This window comes from Cajanus cajan, chromosome 10 (assembly GCF_000230855.2).
Source record: "Cajanus cajan strain Asha chromosome 10, NIPB_CcT2T_4, whole genome shotgun sequence".
NCBI classification, from domain to species: Eukaryota; Viridiplantae; Streptophyta; class Magnoliopsida; order Fabales; family Fabaceae; genus Cajanus; species Cajanus cajan.
In genome coordinates, this window is record NC_138526.1 from 2347848 (window position 1) to 2364796 (window position 16949).

Sequence of the window (16949 nt, forward strand, 5' to 3'; positions counted from 1 at the left end):
ATAGCTCTTGCATGAGCTGTCCAACAGAATTGATTTCTTTATCATGTATATAAACCTCCCTTTGTTGATGGGTTATGTATGAAAACCTTTCATCAATATTATAGTAACGTGAATTTTCTCCTTTAAGCGCATTAGATATTTTGAAGCAAACAATAGCTCTGTCAACATTGCATTTAATCATGATCAATAACCACTTGTAACAGACTATGTTATGATCTTTTGGATGGGGAACCAAGGACTGCATTCAATTTTCAAGAAAGCTACAAACTCATCTGCAATTACGCTTCGCCATCGAGGATTTTGCATAGCTTGACGTACATTTGATGGCTCTAACTAATTCCACAATGGATGCTTTGAAGCAGTGAATGATATCCTTTTGTTTTGAAGATGTTGTCAAAGGAAAAAAATTAAAAAAAAAATCTTTAAAAATTTTCTCATTAAATAAAAACACTTAAAAACGAATTATTCTTATTAATATAAGAAGAACAACTAAATAGTAAAAATAAATAAATATACATCTACGATTAAAGCATATTTTATAGTAAATAATATAAATATAAATATAATATCTTGAAACAAAAATATCATTTATTAAGTTAAGAAATTATATTATTAATACATAACTGGTAAAAATTATTTTTTTCAAGAACATATGACATTGAACTGGATTGAAAGAACAACCCGAAATATAATCTGAATTCATCTTTAAAATACATTGAAACTAATTTTTTAAATTCAAATTCATCAAAAGTCTCTTATGGACGAGGCCAAGCTAATAGGGACGAGATGCGTCATTTGTTTTTTCTTCTACACTTATTTGCAAAATTATTTTCTTCGTACATGGAAAAGATAAAGTAACACTTGTTGAGACTTTTTCCTTTTTCAGGTGGGGGAGTATTTCTTTAAGAAAGATGGACAAATAAATAAATAAATATATATATATATATATATATATATATATATATATATATATATGTATGTATGGCTTCACAAACATCTACTAATTCTTATGCCAAATTTAACATTTTGGTAAAAGCTGTTAAAGCTCTAAAATTAGTTATGGTTGCATATATTAGTAGATAAACTTAGGTTCTTACGGTTTTATTTTTTGTTATCAACCAAAAGATCTCGTACCATTGAAGTATATATGTTTTTTAAATTCTTATTTATTCTTTTATTTTATTGATCAGGGACCTTGTTTTGTATTCCAATAAATATCCTGGTAAATATCTAATTTTATACAAATACTCTTAATGATAATAGATATATGTGTTTTTCTGACAACAGTTATGAACATTATATATAGTTATCATTTTTCATGTATTTGTCTTATATATGAATGCAAAACCTGTAGAACAATATAGTAATCCAGCAAATACAAAAATTGTTTTGTTTCCATATATTTCTTCTTCTCTGTTTTATGATTTTTTTTTATATTTTATGTTTTTATTGTCCATTGCATGTCTTAGTCTTACCATAATAGAATTAGAAGGTAGCAATTATGTTCAGCTAAGTCACGTAACCAGATCAATTAATATAAAATATGTTGATTAGAGATTACAACTTTATGTTCGTAATAGAATTCCTTGCCGTTATATTTGAATTGATACTATTGGCGAGATTTACAGTCAAAGATTCCATGATCTTTATCATGGTTATAGAAATTCAACCTCACATGCAATGTTGCTGAACACAATTTAGAATCCACTGCACGTGTGTGCCAACACCACTCCTTGGTACAATTGGCCCCATGCACTCGCCCACTACGTACATGTAGTTAACCAAATTACACCATAATTGTTTTGAGGAAAGAAATCACCATTTATGTTGTCGAATTTGTCCTTAACCATATGGTTAGTGGCACATCTCTGTCACAGCGTATTGAAAATTATTTTTCTCCAATTATAGAGGCAATGCAAGTATGCAAGTTTGACTTTTCTAGGTAGCAAGTTTTTCTCACTTTGATTTGAAAGAAACACGTCTCAACTCTCAAGTTATGAAGTCTTGAAGGCCTTAAGATCAAAGCCAACCAAATTTCAGTACTAAAGTTGAAAATTCAAACCAATATACATTTCTCCAAGTTTGCACATACCCCACTTGGACTTCATTGTAAGTGCTGTGCTGCCACTTGACATCACTTCACAAGTCAAGAAACATTATCTGCAACCTCAAACTCTCTAAGTTTCTACCTGTGTAAGCAAGCAGAAAGAAAAAAACTAATGGCAGTTGGGTTGGCTATAACAACTGAAAGTGAAAAAAACAATGGTAAGATAACCCTTTATGTTGTCCTGTCTTGTATGATGGCTGCCATGGGAGGGATCATCTTTGGCTATGACATTGGAATAACGGGTGGAGTGACCTCAATGGAGCCATTTCTGAAGAAGTTCTTCCACAAAGTGTACCTTAAGAAAGCCGATGTCAAAGTTAGCAACTACTGTGTATTTGACAGCCAACTATTGACCTCTTTTACATCCTCTCTTTATGTTGCTGGTCTTGTTACTTCCTTCTTTGCTTCTTATATCACCAAAGCCTTTGGCCGAAAGCCGTCCATCGTGGCTGGCGGCGCTGCATTCCTTGCCGGTACAGCACTTGGAGGTGCAGCTTTTAATGTGTACATGCTCATAGTTGGTAGACTTTTGCTTGGAGTTGGGGTTGGTTTTGCAAACCAGGTAGCTACCTTTTCCTTCATGTTTCTATAGCATAACATCAAGCATCTCAAATATTGCATAGACTATACAGCTTAAAATTCAATTGGAAACTAGACAATCCCTCTCTTGCCAACATTAAAGATAACAACTTATCCCAATTAGATACATAGATCACATATTCAGCTTAGTTAAACAACAAATCTTAAAAAATACTATTTACTATGAGATCTCTCTTAACAAATTCGTCCAAAATCTTTCTTGGTTTTCCTCTCTCTCCCTTTTTATAGGGTCAAAAACTATGCAAGCTACTTTCTACACTGATGCATTTAGGATTTGTTACTTTTTAGCAAAGTGCATTCGGAACCGTTTAAAGACTGAAGTTTAAAAAGAATAACCATCGACTATGATTTTTCGTTAAACTATACTCATGCTGATCTAGCTTATAGGATCACTACATGATCTAAATGACACATTCATAAAGGGGAAGTTAGTAATTCTCATGCTTTCTGGAATAAGCAGGACTTGTCTACTGTTTATAATGTTGCCAACTTGCTCCAACCATCTCAGATTACATATTGGCAAATTGTAACCATTCTCCTAAGGGCGTGGAAAACAAATATATGCTTTTATGGGGGCGAAACATTATTACATTAAAAATACAAAAATTATCCATGGCTTACTTTTTTATGCCATTAGAATCATAATCCTCCTTAACCAATGCTTTTTGGGCCCTTAAAACAAGGATTTGACTTTTCTAAAATATGTAATTACTATTGACTGTTTGGTTGGAGAAGGAGGTGAGAGATTTTTTTAAATTTGTTTTGTTAGCTAAATCCCTCCAAACTGAATTATTTTAAATTTTAGCTCCCCTCTATTGGGAGAATATGGAGGAGAGAGAAGGGATTTTAAAATATTAATAGTATAATGTCTGAAATATCTTTACTTGTATTTTAAAATTTAAAATTATGTTATAAAGGTAAATTAATTTTTAAAATCTCTCTTTTCTTCTTGTGAATTAAACAAGAATAGAGTTAGATCGATTTCTTTCAACTAAACAAAATTTATAATTCCTTCCCTTCCCTTACCTCCATTAAAACCTATTTCCTTCCCTCTCTTCTTTTAAACCAAACAAACCTAAAGGAAATAATTATAATCATTATAAAAATAAAAATAAAAAATCAATATTACATGCACATTTATACTAAATCATGAATGTTAGAATATCAATTATTTTTCTCATCAATAACTCAGATTACTTACTTAACCATTGCTTAGAGGAGCCAAATCCCAATAACAAGACACTAATTTCTTTCAATTTGTGTACTGGTTTGGCAGGCAGTTCCTTTGTATCTCTCTGAAATGGCTCTACCGCGGCTAAGAGGGGCAATTAACAACGGCTTCCAATTAAGCATAGGCATTGGTGCTCTATCTGCCAATCTAATCAACTATGGAACAGAGAAGATTGAAGGTGGTTGGGGTTGGCGCATGTCCTTAGCCATGGCAGCAGTTCCAGCCTCAGTGCTCACACTAGGTTCACTTTTCCTCCCTGAAACTCCCAACAGCTTAATCCAACGCAGCCATGATCATCATAAGGCCAAGCTTGTGCTTCAGCGAATTCGAGGCACGGAAGATGTGCAAGAAGAACTTGATGACCTCATTAAAGCAAGTTCTCCTTCTAAAACCAACAAGAAACAATCATTTAAGCTCATTTTCAAACAAAGATATAGGCCTCAGCTTGTGATGGCAATAGTAATACCATTTTTCCAGCAAGTGACAGGGATCAATGTCATTGCCTTCTATGCCCCTTTACTTTTTAGGACAATCGGGTTAGGAGAAAGTGCATCACTGTTGTCAGCTGTGATGACAGGAGTTGTAGGAACTGGCTCAACCTTCATATCAATGTTCATAGTGGATAAACTTGGAAGGAGAACCTTGTTTATGATTGGGGGCATTCAAATGTTTGTATCACAGTGCATAGTTGGAGGCATACTGGCACTTCATCTCAAAGATCATGGTGGATTAAGCAAAGGGTATGCTAGTGTGGTTTTGGTTATGATAGGCATTTATGTTGCTGGGTTTGGATGGTCATGGGGGCCACTAGGTTGGTTAGTACCAAGTGAGATTTTTCCTTTGGAAATTAGATCAGTAGGGCAAAGCATCACAGTGGCAGTGAGCTTTATCTTCACTTTCATTGTTGCTCAGACTTTTCTGTCCATGCTTTGCCACTTCAGGTCTGGGATTTTCTTCTTCTTTGGAGGTTGGGTGGTGGTGATGACTATGTTTGTGTACTATTTCCTGCCAGAGACCAAAAATGTGCCCCTTGAACAGATGGAGAGAGTGTGGCAAGAGCATTGGTTTTGGAAGAGAATAGTGTGAAATGAGTGATAGACAGCATAAAGGAGAGGTTGAATATGATGCTTCAAGGAAGATTTAAATCAAATGTTATACGAATGGTAGCACAACCATTTGTCTCTTACCTTGATCATAAATGCAATGAGTTTTTTTTCTGATTGAAAAACTAGATTTTAAATATATACGCTGACAAGTGTTTGGGGAAAGAGAGAGAAAATCGACCATCGGAAAATTAGATGGACAAACTTCCAAATAGCAAGACCTTAATGGAACAAATTATCACTCTTGAACTGGAATGTATTTTGACCTTTAGTCATTTTCGTGAGAATAGCTTAATTTCTTATTTTACATTTTTATTTGACTGACCAGTGTGAATATTTCAAGTAAAATAGAATACTAAGAATAGAAACATGGTCAGTATGATGAACATTGCAGCTAAAAGTACCATTATTTGATATGGTTGTTTTCAAGTATAGATAAAGTACACCTCAGAATTTTCTTAGTCCACTAGATGCAGGTGGTTTTCTTTCTATTTCACATGTTGGTTATTTGAAGTTGGTGCTGAAATGTAAAGATAATTTGAAGGAAGAAGAAGTGCGCGTGTTTGGTTTCACGTTTGAAACGTGAAAAATCACGTTTAACGTGGAAGTTACAATGTATAGCTTCACGTTAAACGTGATTTTTCACGTTTCAAACGTGAAACCAAACACAGGCGAAAATTATTTTTCAGCGGAAAGTAATAGAAATATGCGGAAGTGAGAGAGATATCATTTAATTGATTCAAAACATATATATATATATATAGTTAAAAAGATAACTAATCACTAACAACACATTTTTTAACGAAGTCACGATTAAACAAACTTAAAATAAAAAATTGAAAATTATCAAACTCTAAAATTTAGGAAATTAACTTTGACTTATTCAAAACAACATAAATAAACGGATAATTGCAAACGTGGCAGTAATCCTAAACACAACAACTAACACACTCATCCTTGTTTTAGAGGCTGCAATCACCAAGTTTCATTCTCAGGATCTCAAGATCTCAAACTTGCTTGCAAGTAGGGATTTAGTAAAAAAAGAACTCAGTTATTTGATCTTCTATTTTGCAATGGACAAGAGTTACAAGATACAACACCATCCCTTTACACTTTTCTCAAGAAAAATAACTTGATGTTAAAATCTTTAGTCTTTCTATGTAATATTGGATTCTGAGAAATAGCTATTGCATCTTGATTATCAACAAAGATCTTAGTGTCTTCTTTCTATTCAAGATTAAGATCACTCAATATCTTCCTCAGCCAAAAAGCTTGATTGACAATCGTAGTTGCGGCAATAAACTCTTTTAGCAATAGATTGAGCTATTGTTTCTTGTTTTTTTGAACTCCATGAAAAATCTAGATCCAAGACTAAAGTAATATCCTAAGGTGTTTTTCAAGTCATCAATGCACTCTGCCCAATCACTGTTAGAGAAGCCCAACAACTTGAAATCCTTGCTTTTCTTGAACTTGATTCTAAAGTTAGTTGTGCCTTTGATGTATCTGATCACTCTTCTAGCAACCTTCAAGTGTGTTTCACTTGCACAATGCATGAACCAAGATAAAATACTTACAACAGTCAAGATATCGGGTCTTGTCACTATAAGGTACATCAAGCACCCAATCAAACTCTTGAAGTATGCCTCATCCACTTTTTCAGTTCCATCTTCCATAATGAACTTTTCTTTTAGATTCATAGGAGTACTCATTGACTTGAAATCCTCCATATGAAACATCTTGAGAATTTGCTTAGCATACTTCCTTTGGAAAAAGAAAACTTCATTTTGACTTTGCTTGATGTCCATTCCAAGAAAATAAGTCATCAATCCAAGATCAGTCATCTCAAAAACTTTCATCATTTCCATCTTAAATTCATCAATTAAGATTGTATTATTTCCTTTCACTAAAAGATCACCAACATAAAGAGAAGTAATGACAATTTCAAACTCACAGTGTTTGATATAAAAAATGGACTCGGAAAAGCTTTTTACAAAGCCTAAACTCAGCCAATGATTATCGATTTTGCTATACCCACTACTAGATTTTAATTCTTTAGCAACATTTTCTTGTTTACATTTATTAAAATGTTACTATATATTAAATAAATATGTTATTTTGCAACACTTTTTAAAAAAATGTCATTATAGATAGAGTAACATTTTTTTATTTCAATATTATTCTTTTCAATTGTTTTCAAAATCAAAGTCTCATATTGAGTAAAAAAATTTCATACAGGTTATTTTGCAACATTTTTAAAAAAAAATGTTACTATAATTGCTTCTAAAATCAAAGTCTCACATTGAGTAAAAAAAGTATATTTCTCTTATCTCTAATTATTACCCATAATTAAAGTCCCACATCGAATAGATATTAATGACTTATAAAGAGTATATATAATCTCATAGTTATACTTAAGATAAATAAAATTTGATATGTTATATATAATTAGTGGTGACTAACTAAGAATGTCTTCCCCTAAAAAATAATTAAGAATGTCTTTAATCTTCTATTAAAGAAGTCATAGGAGGCATATAAAATATAATAATTGATAGTGATATCTAAATTAAAATTAATTATCATTCTATAAAATTAACAAAATCTTAGTAACATCATTAAAATGTTACAAAAATACTACTTTGGCAACATTTTTCAAATGTTGCCTAATTACGTAAAAATGTTATTAAAAGTCTTTAACAACATGGACTATATACAACATTTGATAATATATTGCTAAAACAAATTAGTAACATTTATACATAATTAAGTAACATTTTTCAAATGTTAAAAACTATTTGTATTGTAGTGACCAAGCTCTTGGAGCTTGCTTCAATCCATAAAGTGCCTTCTTGAAAAGATAGACCTTTCCTTCTTCTCCTTTCTTCTCAAATCCTTTGGGTTGCTCAAATAAATTCCCTCATGCAAAAAACCATTCAAAAATGTGGATTTAACATCCAACTGATGCACCTTCCAACTCATTTGTTCTGCAACAAGTAGCAACCTGATGGTATCTAGCCTAGCAATTGGTGTCAATGTGTCTAAACATTCCACTCCAAAATTTAAGCATAGCCTTTAACCACAAACCTTACCTTGTGCTTGTTAATCGAGCCATCTACATTCGGCTTGGTTTGAAACACTTATTTAACCCCAATAACTTCTTCAATCATGTATAACTCCTCCTCCATTGCAACCATCCAATTTTGATGATGCTTTGCTTCTTCAAAATTTGTAGGCTCACAAACTACAATGTTACAAGTTAGATAAAAATCAAAAAACAGTTTAGTACCTCTAACTAGAATTTCATCCCCCATCTTATTTTTCCAATCTTCATTTCTTTGTTCCTTAACATTTGTGACAGGAAAATTTAAATGATTTGAGGGTTGATTTCTTTGCTCCCAATTCCATTTTTCATTTTCACAAAGTTCACATCCTTGCTTATGACAATACCCCTTATTTGTGGTTGAAAGACTTTATAAGCCTCAGATATTGTGTAACAACCTACAAAGATACCTTACATTGCCATCTTGCCTAGTTTATCATGCTTAACCTAAGGAACATAACTGAAGCACAAACAACCAAACACTTTTAAAAAGTTTAGAGATGGTTTATATTCATACCATGCTTCAAATGGTGTCAAATTCTTCAATGCCTTTGAAGGAATTTTATTTTGAAGAAAAATTGTTGTATTTGTTATCTTGGCCCAAAATTGCTTTAACAAATTTTTCTCATGCAACGTTCATTTTACCATTTCCAATATGTATCTATTTCTTCTCTCACTAACTCCATTTTTTGTTGTGGAGTGTAGGGAGCAATAAACTAGTGCTCTATACCAGCATCCTCACAAAATGGATTAAATTCTCTCGAGGTGTGCTCTTTTCCATTATCTGATTGTAGAACTTGAATGGTGCAACCACATTGATTTTCCATCATTTTCTTGAACTTCCAAAACACTCCAGCCATTTCTAACTTGAATTTTAAGAATAAAAAAAAATACAACAAAATCTTGTAAAATCATCAATGAAGATAATGTAGTAAAGACTACCTTTGAAAGATGGTGTTCTTTATGGTCCACAAAAATCAGTGTGGATCAATTGAAGTTTCTATGTTGCTCTCTAAGCTATTTTCAAAAAATTGTTTCATGTGTTGTTTTCCAAATTGACATGCTTAGTAATGAGAAAGATGATCTTCTAAATTAAGTAGACCTTTCACTAATTGTTTTGTTTGAAGCAATAATAATCCTTGATGATGATAATGACCGAGCCTCTTGTGCCATATCTTTATGACACTTTCCTCAGTAGGAAAAGTAGCCTATTCATCCTCTAATGAACTAAATGTGAAGTTCTTTCCTCTTATCTTGACCTTAAACATTTCTTGACCAGGTGCATCTTTTATGAAGTAGTATTTGTGTTCAAAATATACTTTGTAGCCCTTCTCCATCAATTGACCAACACTCAACAGATTTTGGTCAATTTCTAAAACATAAAGAACATTAGAGATAAGTTTTGTACCGAGACAACTTTCAATTACAATCGTGTCATTTCCCTTGAATGATATATGTTATCCATTGCCAATTCTAACTTTTGAAGTCTCTGTGCTTTTTTATTCCTTAAATAGCTCCTTGTCATAATAAGTCTTGTGATTAGTGCAACCACTATCAGTTAACTAGCTTTCACTTGAATCACTACTTGAGAAACAAGTAACAACAAATAGTTGATCCTCCTCCTCTTGAACAACAACTTGAGCATTTGCCTCTTGCTATTGAAATTGTACTTTGCATATCACAACTTTATAACCAAGTTAATTACACTTGTTGCATTTTGCATCAGGCATTTTCTAGCATTTGAATGGAGGGTGACCTATTCTATCACAATGCTAACAAGATGGGTAGTTTTTCTTTTTACCCTTTCCTTTGCTGCAAATATTTCTAGTGCTCTCATTACCTATACACTTATTCTTCTTGTAATTTTCCTTTTTTAATCATTCCAACTTCTTGGCTCTTGACATGTAAAGAACCTTCAATTGTACGATCTTGCCTCATAAGTCTTCGTTGCTCTTGGACTTGTAAGGTATGTATGACTTCTAGCAAAGTGATCTTGAACAAATCCTTTGTATTCTCTAATGTGATAATTGATGCTTCATATCACTTGAGCACTGTAACCAAAATATTTTCAACTATTCTAGAATCAACAAATTTAGTGTCAACCAATCTAACCTTGTTAGCAATGCTTAGCGATCTACTTGAGTAATCCTTAATCTTATCAGACTCTTTCATTTTTTGCGGCTCAAATTCCCACATCAAATTCAGAACTTGCATGTCTCAAATCCGCTCATCCCCAACATAATCTTTCTTTAAATAGTCCCAAATTGACTTTGGTGTCTTGTGGGTCATGATTCTAGTAAATATAGTCTGAGAAACACCAAAAAATAGGCATGACTTTGCCTTCTCCTTGGTTTTTTTTCTCTTTGTTATTCCTTATTTGGGCCATGGTGGGATAGTAAGGCAACAGAAGCAGATCGTAATCTTCTTCCACAACTTCCCACAAATCCAAAGCTTCTAAGTAGGACCCATTTTTATTGCCCAAATGTCATAATTCTCCCCATCAAAGATAGGAACAACATGGGAGAAAGTTAATTCAATATTCATTTCACGAGCTCCTCAAGAAGGGAGCTCGGATACCAATTTGTTGGTTATTTGAAGTTGCTATAAAAAAGCAAAGATAATTTGAAAGAAAGAGAAATTATGTTTTATCAAAAAGTAATAAAAATATGTAGATGTGAGAAAGATATCATTTAATTGATTTAAAACGTACATATATTATCAATAAAATAACTAGCCACTAACAACATGTTTTCTTGTGAGGCCACAATTAAACAAACTTAAAAGAAAAAACTGAAAAACTATCAAAACTCCTAAAATTTAGGAAACTTACTTTGACATATTCAAAACAACATAAATAAACAACTAATTGCAAACATGGCAATAGTCCTAAACATAACAGCTATAACATCACCAAAACGTAACAAAAGTGCAATTTAACAGAAAAGGTGTTCGCAGAAATAATTCAATCACCTAAAAGTTCTCCCAGCTTTAGTTTCCCCTCTTCTAGACAGAAGAGGTGTTGGCAATTTCACATGAATTGAAATATCATTTCCAGACATTGAAGTATCATGTGTTGATAGAATACTGCTAGGTTATGGGGAATTTTAAATCAGTCATGAATCTCGTGATATTATTTTTCCTAAGATTAATTTATGGCAAAATTGATGATTTCTTCATAATGGCTTATATAAGAGATTTGTTCTCCATGTATTTGCAGACATCCATCTTAATCAGTCTATCTGTGCATCAAACAGACTTATGCTATATTTATAGCCATTTAAACTCGGGAAAAGGGTGGAAAACTAGAAAATTCCTATGTGATGGGAGACATGTCCACGCACATTTAATTCAACTATTCAAGCACTCTCTTTATCCGTTGTGCATTATCACAATAACATTAACATGTTGCAAGACTTATTCTTCTAACTTCTTAGGCAGACAACATTGAAATCCTGTAGTCTGAAATCTTCATGCAATCATTTGATATTGTAAACAATCTGGTACAATCAACATTAATTGCTCAGCTTAGTCGTGACGATTTAAGCACATTTACATTTACGAGGCATCAATTTTCCTCAACCAGCAAAATTTGCATGCTGATATGAATCTAATTGTTCGAAGACACTCATTTCTTCAACAGTCTTTCTCAGGGTAGCACAGTAAAAACTTCCACGTCTTTCATTGCAGGGCTCCTAACTGAGTATTTAAATGTCCAACCATGGCAGGCACCAGCATGTTCCCCCTTTCTATTGAGGGCAACAACGGCTCCCAAAAAATTGGGAAATTTTCGTGCTATTCGTGCCATTGCGTCTTTAGCAGCAAGTTTGGGTTCCATTCCCAACCTCATACTTTCCACAACTTGATAGCTGAAATTGAATAGAAGTGTTAATCTTCATGGTTTGTTAGAGAAAACAAGAATAGGTAATAAAGTTGTAACTATACAAGAGCAAGACCGCTTAAAACTACAAACAAGGTAAAGAATGCTTTTTTTTTTGCCAATGCAACGAGAAAAAAAATTATGTTTCAATACACTAGTTACAAAAGGATTAACATATAGCTATTACATGATCGATATCAGGTGTGTTACCCCAAACAGCAGTCGCTCCTTAAGATTAACAAGCTTTAATAAGAGCATTAGATACACAATCAAGTCATAGCAGTAGTGAATGTTCAGACATTTAGTACAAAACTGTATGTGTATATGCCATATGCATAATAACTTTCTTCTTTTTCTTGTTATTTCATGTCATTGTGACATTGGAGTCACTCTGGCTTACCTAATTTTATATTTCAATATACAGTTTTCATGCTTCTGCTGGGGTTCAAATTTTAAGATCAGGTAAGGCAACTGTAGAGCAGAGTCTAGGCTCCATAAATTACATCTACCCTATATCCCGGGTGATTTTTCTCTTTTCCATCTTTGATTTAGTTTAACTAGCAAGACTTGGTTGAGTAACAAGGTTCCTGCAAATGTCATTAAATTGTAGTATCATTTGGAATCAAGCCAATTTAGAAACATCAAAAGATTAGCACCCTTATGAATATTTATGTACCTCTCATGTCCGTCACCTAATTTACATTGAAAAGATTAGACGTTTCTTGCTATAGTTGTTGGCAACATTTTTGTTAGAACCAATACCACAATAAAATTTTGATATTGAATGGTTGAGACAGTCAAACAAAAAGCAACTCAGAATGTAAATTAAAGAAAATAAAAGAAAATAGAGAGTCCTCATGATACCATGGAAGGAAGCGCATCATAATGTCACCATCCCCAGTAGCACAACATGCACCAACTTCATCAACAGCATATGCTGAGGATCCAGCTATGGGACCATCACCTACCCTGTAATCAATGAAAAAAAATTTAAAGAAAACTTATAAAAAGAATCAAAAGAACAAACTTAGGGTGATCAATATCTGCTGCATTAAGAGTGTGTGCAGTATATATCCATGAGTATATGTAGTTGGGAATTGACAGAAGCAATTTGCCATGGCCTAAATGGAACCATCCTACCAGTGAGATATAAAGACAAGACAATTTAATTGCTAATGCCATCCCATCTATGAATAACAGTCATGAGAGTTAACTAACGTGTCTTTGTCACAACAAAAAAGATTAAAAAAAATAATTGCATGTGGCCTTTATAACATTAAGATAAAATATATGTTGAAAAGGAAAAAAAGTTTGGTCATTCAAGAAATGAAAAAATCTGTCCACTTCTAATACTGGCACCCACAAGGTTACCTGCCAGGAATCTTGAATGTTGCCCCATTAGTTGATGTGCCAACTGCAATGTGTCCCATCTATGCCAAATATGAAAGTGTCATTTGCATTGATAATATGATGTATAAAATCAGTTTTAAGCTAAACCTTACCCTATCAATAACAGCCATTGATATAGTATCATGGCTATGACGGCCAACACGAAGTAATCCAGAGTTACTTGCTAGCATCTGACCAGCACTGAAGCATGTTTCATCAGGATCCCCCAGGTAATTTGTTGGACGGTAAGGACCACAACTATTTTCAGGTAATACATTTTTCCTGAAATTTGGCTGGCAGCGACTATCTTTCCATTTGACCCACTTCTCCATAGATTCTGGTGAACTCAAGTTTGCAGGTCCTGGAAGACCCATTGAAATAGCAAATTCTGATGCCTTCTCTCCTACCAGCAAAGTGTGTTCAGTATGTTGCATCACTAACCTGGCAGCCTTGATTCCATCCTTTACATATCTCATGGCTGCAACAGCTCCAACTTCCATTGTCACCTATGTATCCCCTTAGCAGAATATGGGACCAAAAATCATGCCAATGCATGAAAAAGTATAATGCACGACACAAAATATTGAGCAGATACAGAACATGGTAATTGGTAGTTACCCCATCCATGACCAAAGCATCAATTGTAGTTTCTCCATTCTCATCTGGACTGCCGCCCGGACCAACTGTTTAGAATTGGATATTCAAAAGGCATATATAAGTGTACGTATCATGAAAAAGAACCCGAAACGGACCAAATCCCAAGATGGTTAAGGACTATATAGAAAGAACAAAAACAGCACCAAAATTCTGTCTGACATTCTTATTGGAAACATCCAACAAGCACTCAGCAAGAATGGAAGAAGCTCTAAGTCAAAACCAACTATCAAATATTTCAAAATCATATGGAGAGATAAATTCAAAATGTTTCCAACACATCCTCACACTCTAGAATTAGCATTATCCCCTCCCCCCAACCACCCCCCCCCCCTCCCCCCCCGCCCCCACACACACACACAGAAATAGCTGTTAGACCTAGTTTGGATAATCTTCTCGATAACTACTTATAACTTATAAAAGAAGAAAATGAAAACAAAATATATCAACTAAACTTTTAGAGAAGTTGGATGATAACACTTCTATAAAAGTTGAAGTGCTTAAGTCCATTTCAACTTACAAGAGAAGCTCAATTTATATAGGGTCTGCTTGAATAAATTTCTCCAGAAAAACTTACAGGAGAAGAAAATAAGAAGAAAAAATGGAATTAGTTTCTCAATAAACTAAAATTAACTTAATGTATTAATTAAAATAATTTTTTGAGAAATTAATGAGAAAATTTCTACAAATTAGTTGTATAAGCTAGAATTTAACTTGTCAAAAAACTAATTTCATTTTTTCTTCCTACTTTCTATTGTTGGTGTTTGCTGAATCTCTCATTGAGTGTGCCGCAAAGTTCTTCCAAGAAGAGCAAGAACTCTGATACCATCTTAAGTAAGTAATTTAAGAGTCTAACTCATCTTTACAAAACTGGCTTATAAGATGAGAATTGATCCCTACTTACCTTATTCCTAGTTGATGTTGGATCACTCTGTCCAAATCAATTATCAAATACTTCAAAACCATAACATGGAGATAAGTTCACACACACACACAATTTACAGTTTCCATTCAATAAAAGATAAATTATAAGTGCAAACATCCATATTAAAAAATGATCTTCCAAGTTCCAACAGTGCATGTTCCAATCCCACCTGTTCCATCACATCTCAGCACCTCACAAGCAGAGCATCCTTCAACCACGGAATCCACAGCTGAAAAGCCACCATCAACAGCCCTCCACGCAGCTCTGACAGCTTCAACGAACGGCCACGTGCTCACAACCAACGGGTACTGCTCCAATTCCACTGTTTCATGCCCCACCACCTGATCAGAAACAACAACCATTGCATCAAAAATCTCCTAAAATGGAAAAAAATAAAAAATAAAAAAAATTAAGACTTTGGTCTATGTTGCAGAATTTTGAGTGCTGGAAAATTAAAAATCGTTAAATTTGTAGTCTGATTAGGGAAGGAAAGGGGTGTTTTGGGTACCAAAGAGAGTAAAGAGAAGAGGAACATAATGTTGAAGAGTGAGGCGGTGTTGAAGTAAGTCTTTGCAGCCATGGATACGGAGATAGAGCTTCTAGTTTTATCGCTCTTCTTTTGGATTCAAGTATAATATGTGTCTGTAACTTCAAAGAAGCTACAATTCACGGAGAATTAAATTGGAAATGGTTGGGATTCAAGTTAAATTTTGGGGTCAATTATCTTATTCTTTCTTATTTTTTAAAGTGTCTCCAATATAATAAGAAAATTATGGTTACTCCAAGAAAAAAAAATAATAACTTATAAAATAAATATATATTTTAATGATTAAATTTATTTTGAATTATAATAAAAATAAAATAAAATCAAGAAGACTTATGTTTAAAATAAATAATATTTTTATTTAAAATAAAAAAAATTCTGATAAAATATCCTTTAAATAAATATAATAAATTAATTCTATAAAAAAATTATATAAATTTATCATTTACTATTTGAATAATTTTAAAATGAAATAAGGAAAATTTGTTCTCTATCCAAAGAGAAAAGGGGGGGGGGGGGGGAAATGTGTTTATTCGGTCCCAAAATTCAATATATCAAATCTGCGAATTCATGTATGACCCGATAAAGGCTCCAAAATGTTTAAGATAAAAGTAAGTGGGCAATATATTAATCTAAATATTATATATGTTAAATGGTTTAAATAAATTTTAAGTTTCTGTAAAATATGGTTTTTTGTGTTTAGTTATTTAAAAAAATCAGTTTCGTTCTTAAGAAAAAATTATCTTTCATTTTCATCTTTATCTTCAGATGGGTCACTAACTGGAAAAGGTTAAAAAAAATAATATATAAATCAAAATAGAAAAACAAGAAAATGTTAGAGATCAAAATAAAAATAAAAATAACTAAAATTTGAAAGAATTTAAACGAAAACAACAAAATTTTGGAAAGGTCAAAAAAAAATTAAAATTAAAAAGATTAAAAAAAATCAACTTTATTTTCTAAGAACTAAATATTTATTAAGTTAAAGTATCTCTTGACATTGTTTTAAACTTCTACACAGTTTTATTCACCTTTATTCTCTTTTAGATTCATCGTTCATATCACCTCTTTGGTCGTCATTCAATTTTTTTTATTCTCCATTCATATTCACACTGTATTATTATACTTTAATGCAAATTGTCAACTAACTTTTATTGTGTGTTTTTAAAAGGAGGATAGAAACTTTTCATAAGAAACTTTGATAACTAATTGTTTAAATTTTGTTGTGGGAAAGGTCTTAGGTAAAATTATAAAAAAAAAATAAAAAATAAATCACTACATACTTTGAAAAAATATTATTCTCTTTTCTATTAAATTGTGAGACAATTCTTCAAATATATGTTTTTTCTACACCTATTTTTATGTAATTATTATTTTATATTTAGTCCTAGTAATGCTTTTCATAGGATTATCCATAAAAAT

General features: G+C 32.6%; 2 protein-coding genes across 4 annotated transcripts; one reads left to right on the forward strand and one right to left on the reverse strand.

Moving 5' to 3' along the window:
• The first annotated feature begins 1065 nt into the window (after positions 1 to 1065).
• LOC145952590 (hexose carrier protein HEX6-like) lies at positions 1066 to 5178 on the forward strand. Its single transcript, XM_083065255.1, has 2 exons — positions 1066 to 2669; positions 3984 to 5178. Exons 1-2 carry the CDS (start codon positions 2220 to 2222, stop codon positions 5022 to 5024), a joined length of 1491 nt encoding a protein of 496 aa, XP_082921381.1. The 5' UTR covers positions 1066 to 2219; the 3' UTR covers positions 5025 to 5178.
• A 6415-nt stretch (positions 5179 to 11593) lies between these two features.
• On the reverse strand, positions 11594 to 15669 carry LOC145952664 (putative isoaspartyl peptidase/L-asparaginase 3). 3 transcript variants are annotated; one of them, XR_014430168.1, is made up of 8 exons: positions 15492 to 15669; positions 15153 to 15324; positions 14023 to 14087; positions 13518 to 13910; positions 13387 to 13445; positions 12880 to 12984; positions 12416 to 12602; positions 11869 to 12004 (listed from the first exon to the last, which is right to left on the reverse strand). XR_014430168.1 is itself a non-coding variant. In XM_083065540.1 (7 exons), the coding sequence occupies exons 1-7, from the start codon at positions 15561 to 15563 to the stop codon at positions 11785 to 11787; spliced, it is 1086 nt and encodes a 361-aa protein (XP_082921666.1). In that variant the 5' UTR covers positions 15564 to 15665; the 3' UTR covers positions 11594 to 11784. The 3 variants fall into 3 exon arrangements, 2 of the variants coding, with proteins under 2 accessions (XP_082921666.1, XP_082921667.1); XM_083065540.1 differs by lacking the exon at positions 12416 to 12602 and having other exon boundaries at positions 11594 to 12004; positions 15492 to 15665; XM_083065541.1 differs by lacking the exons at positions 12416 to 12602; positions 15492 to 15669 and having other exon boundaries at positions 11594 to 12004; positions 13518 to 13921; positions 15153 to 15227.
• Between the last annotated feature and the right edge of the window lie 1280 nt (positions 15670 to 16949).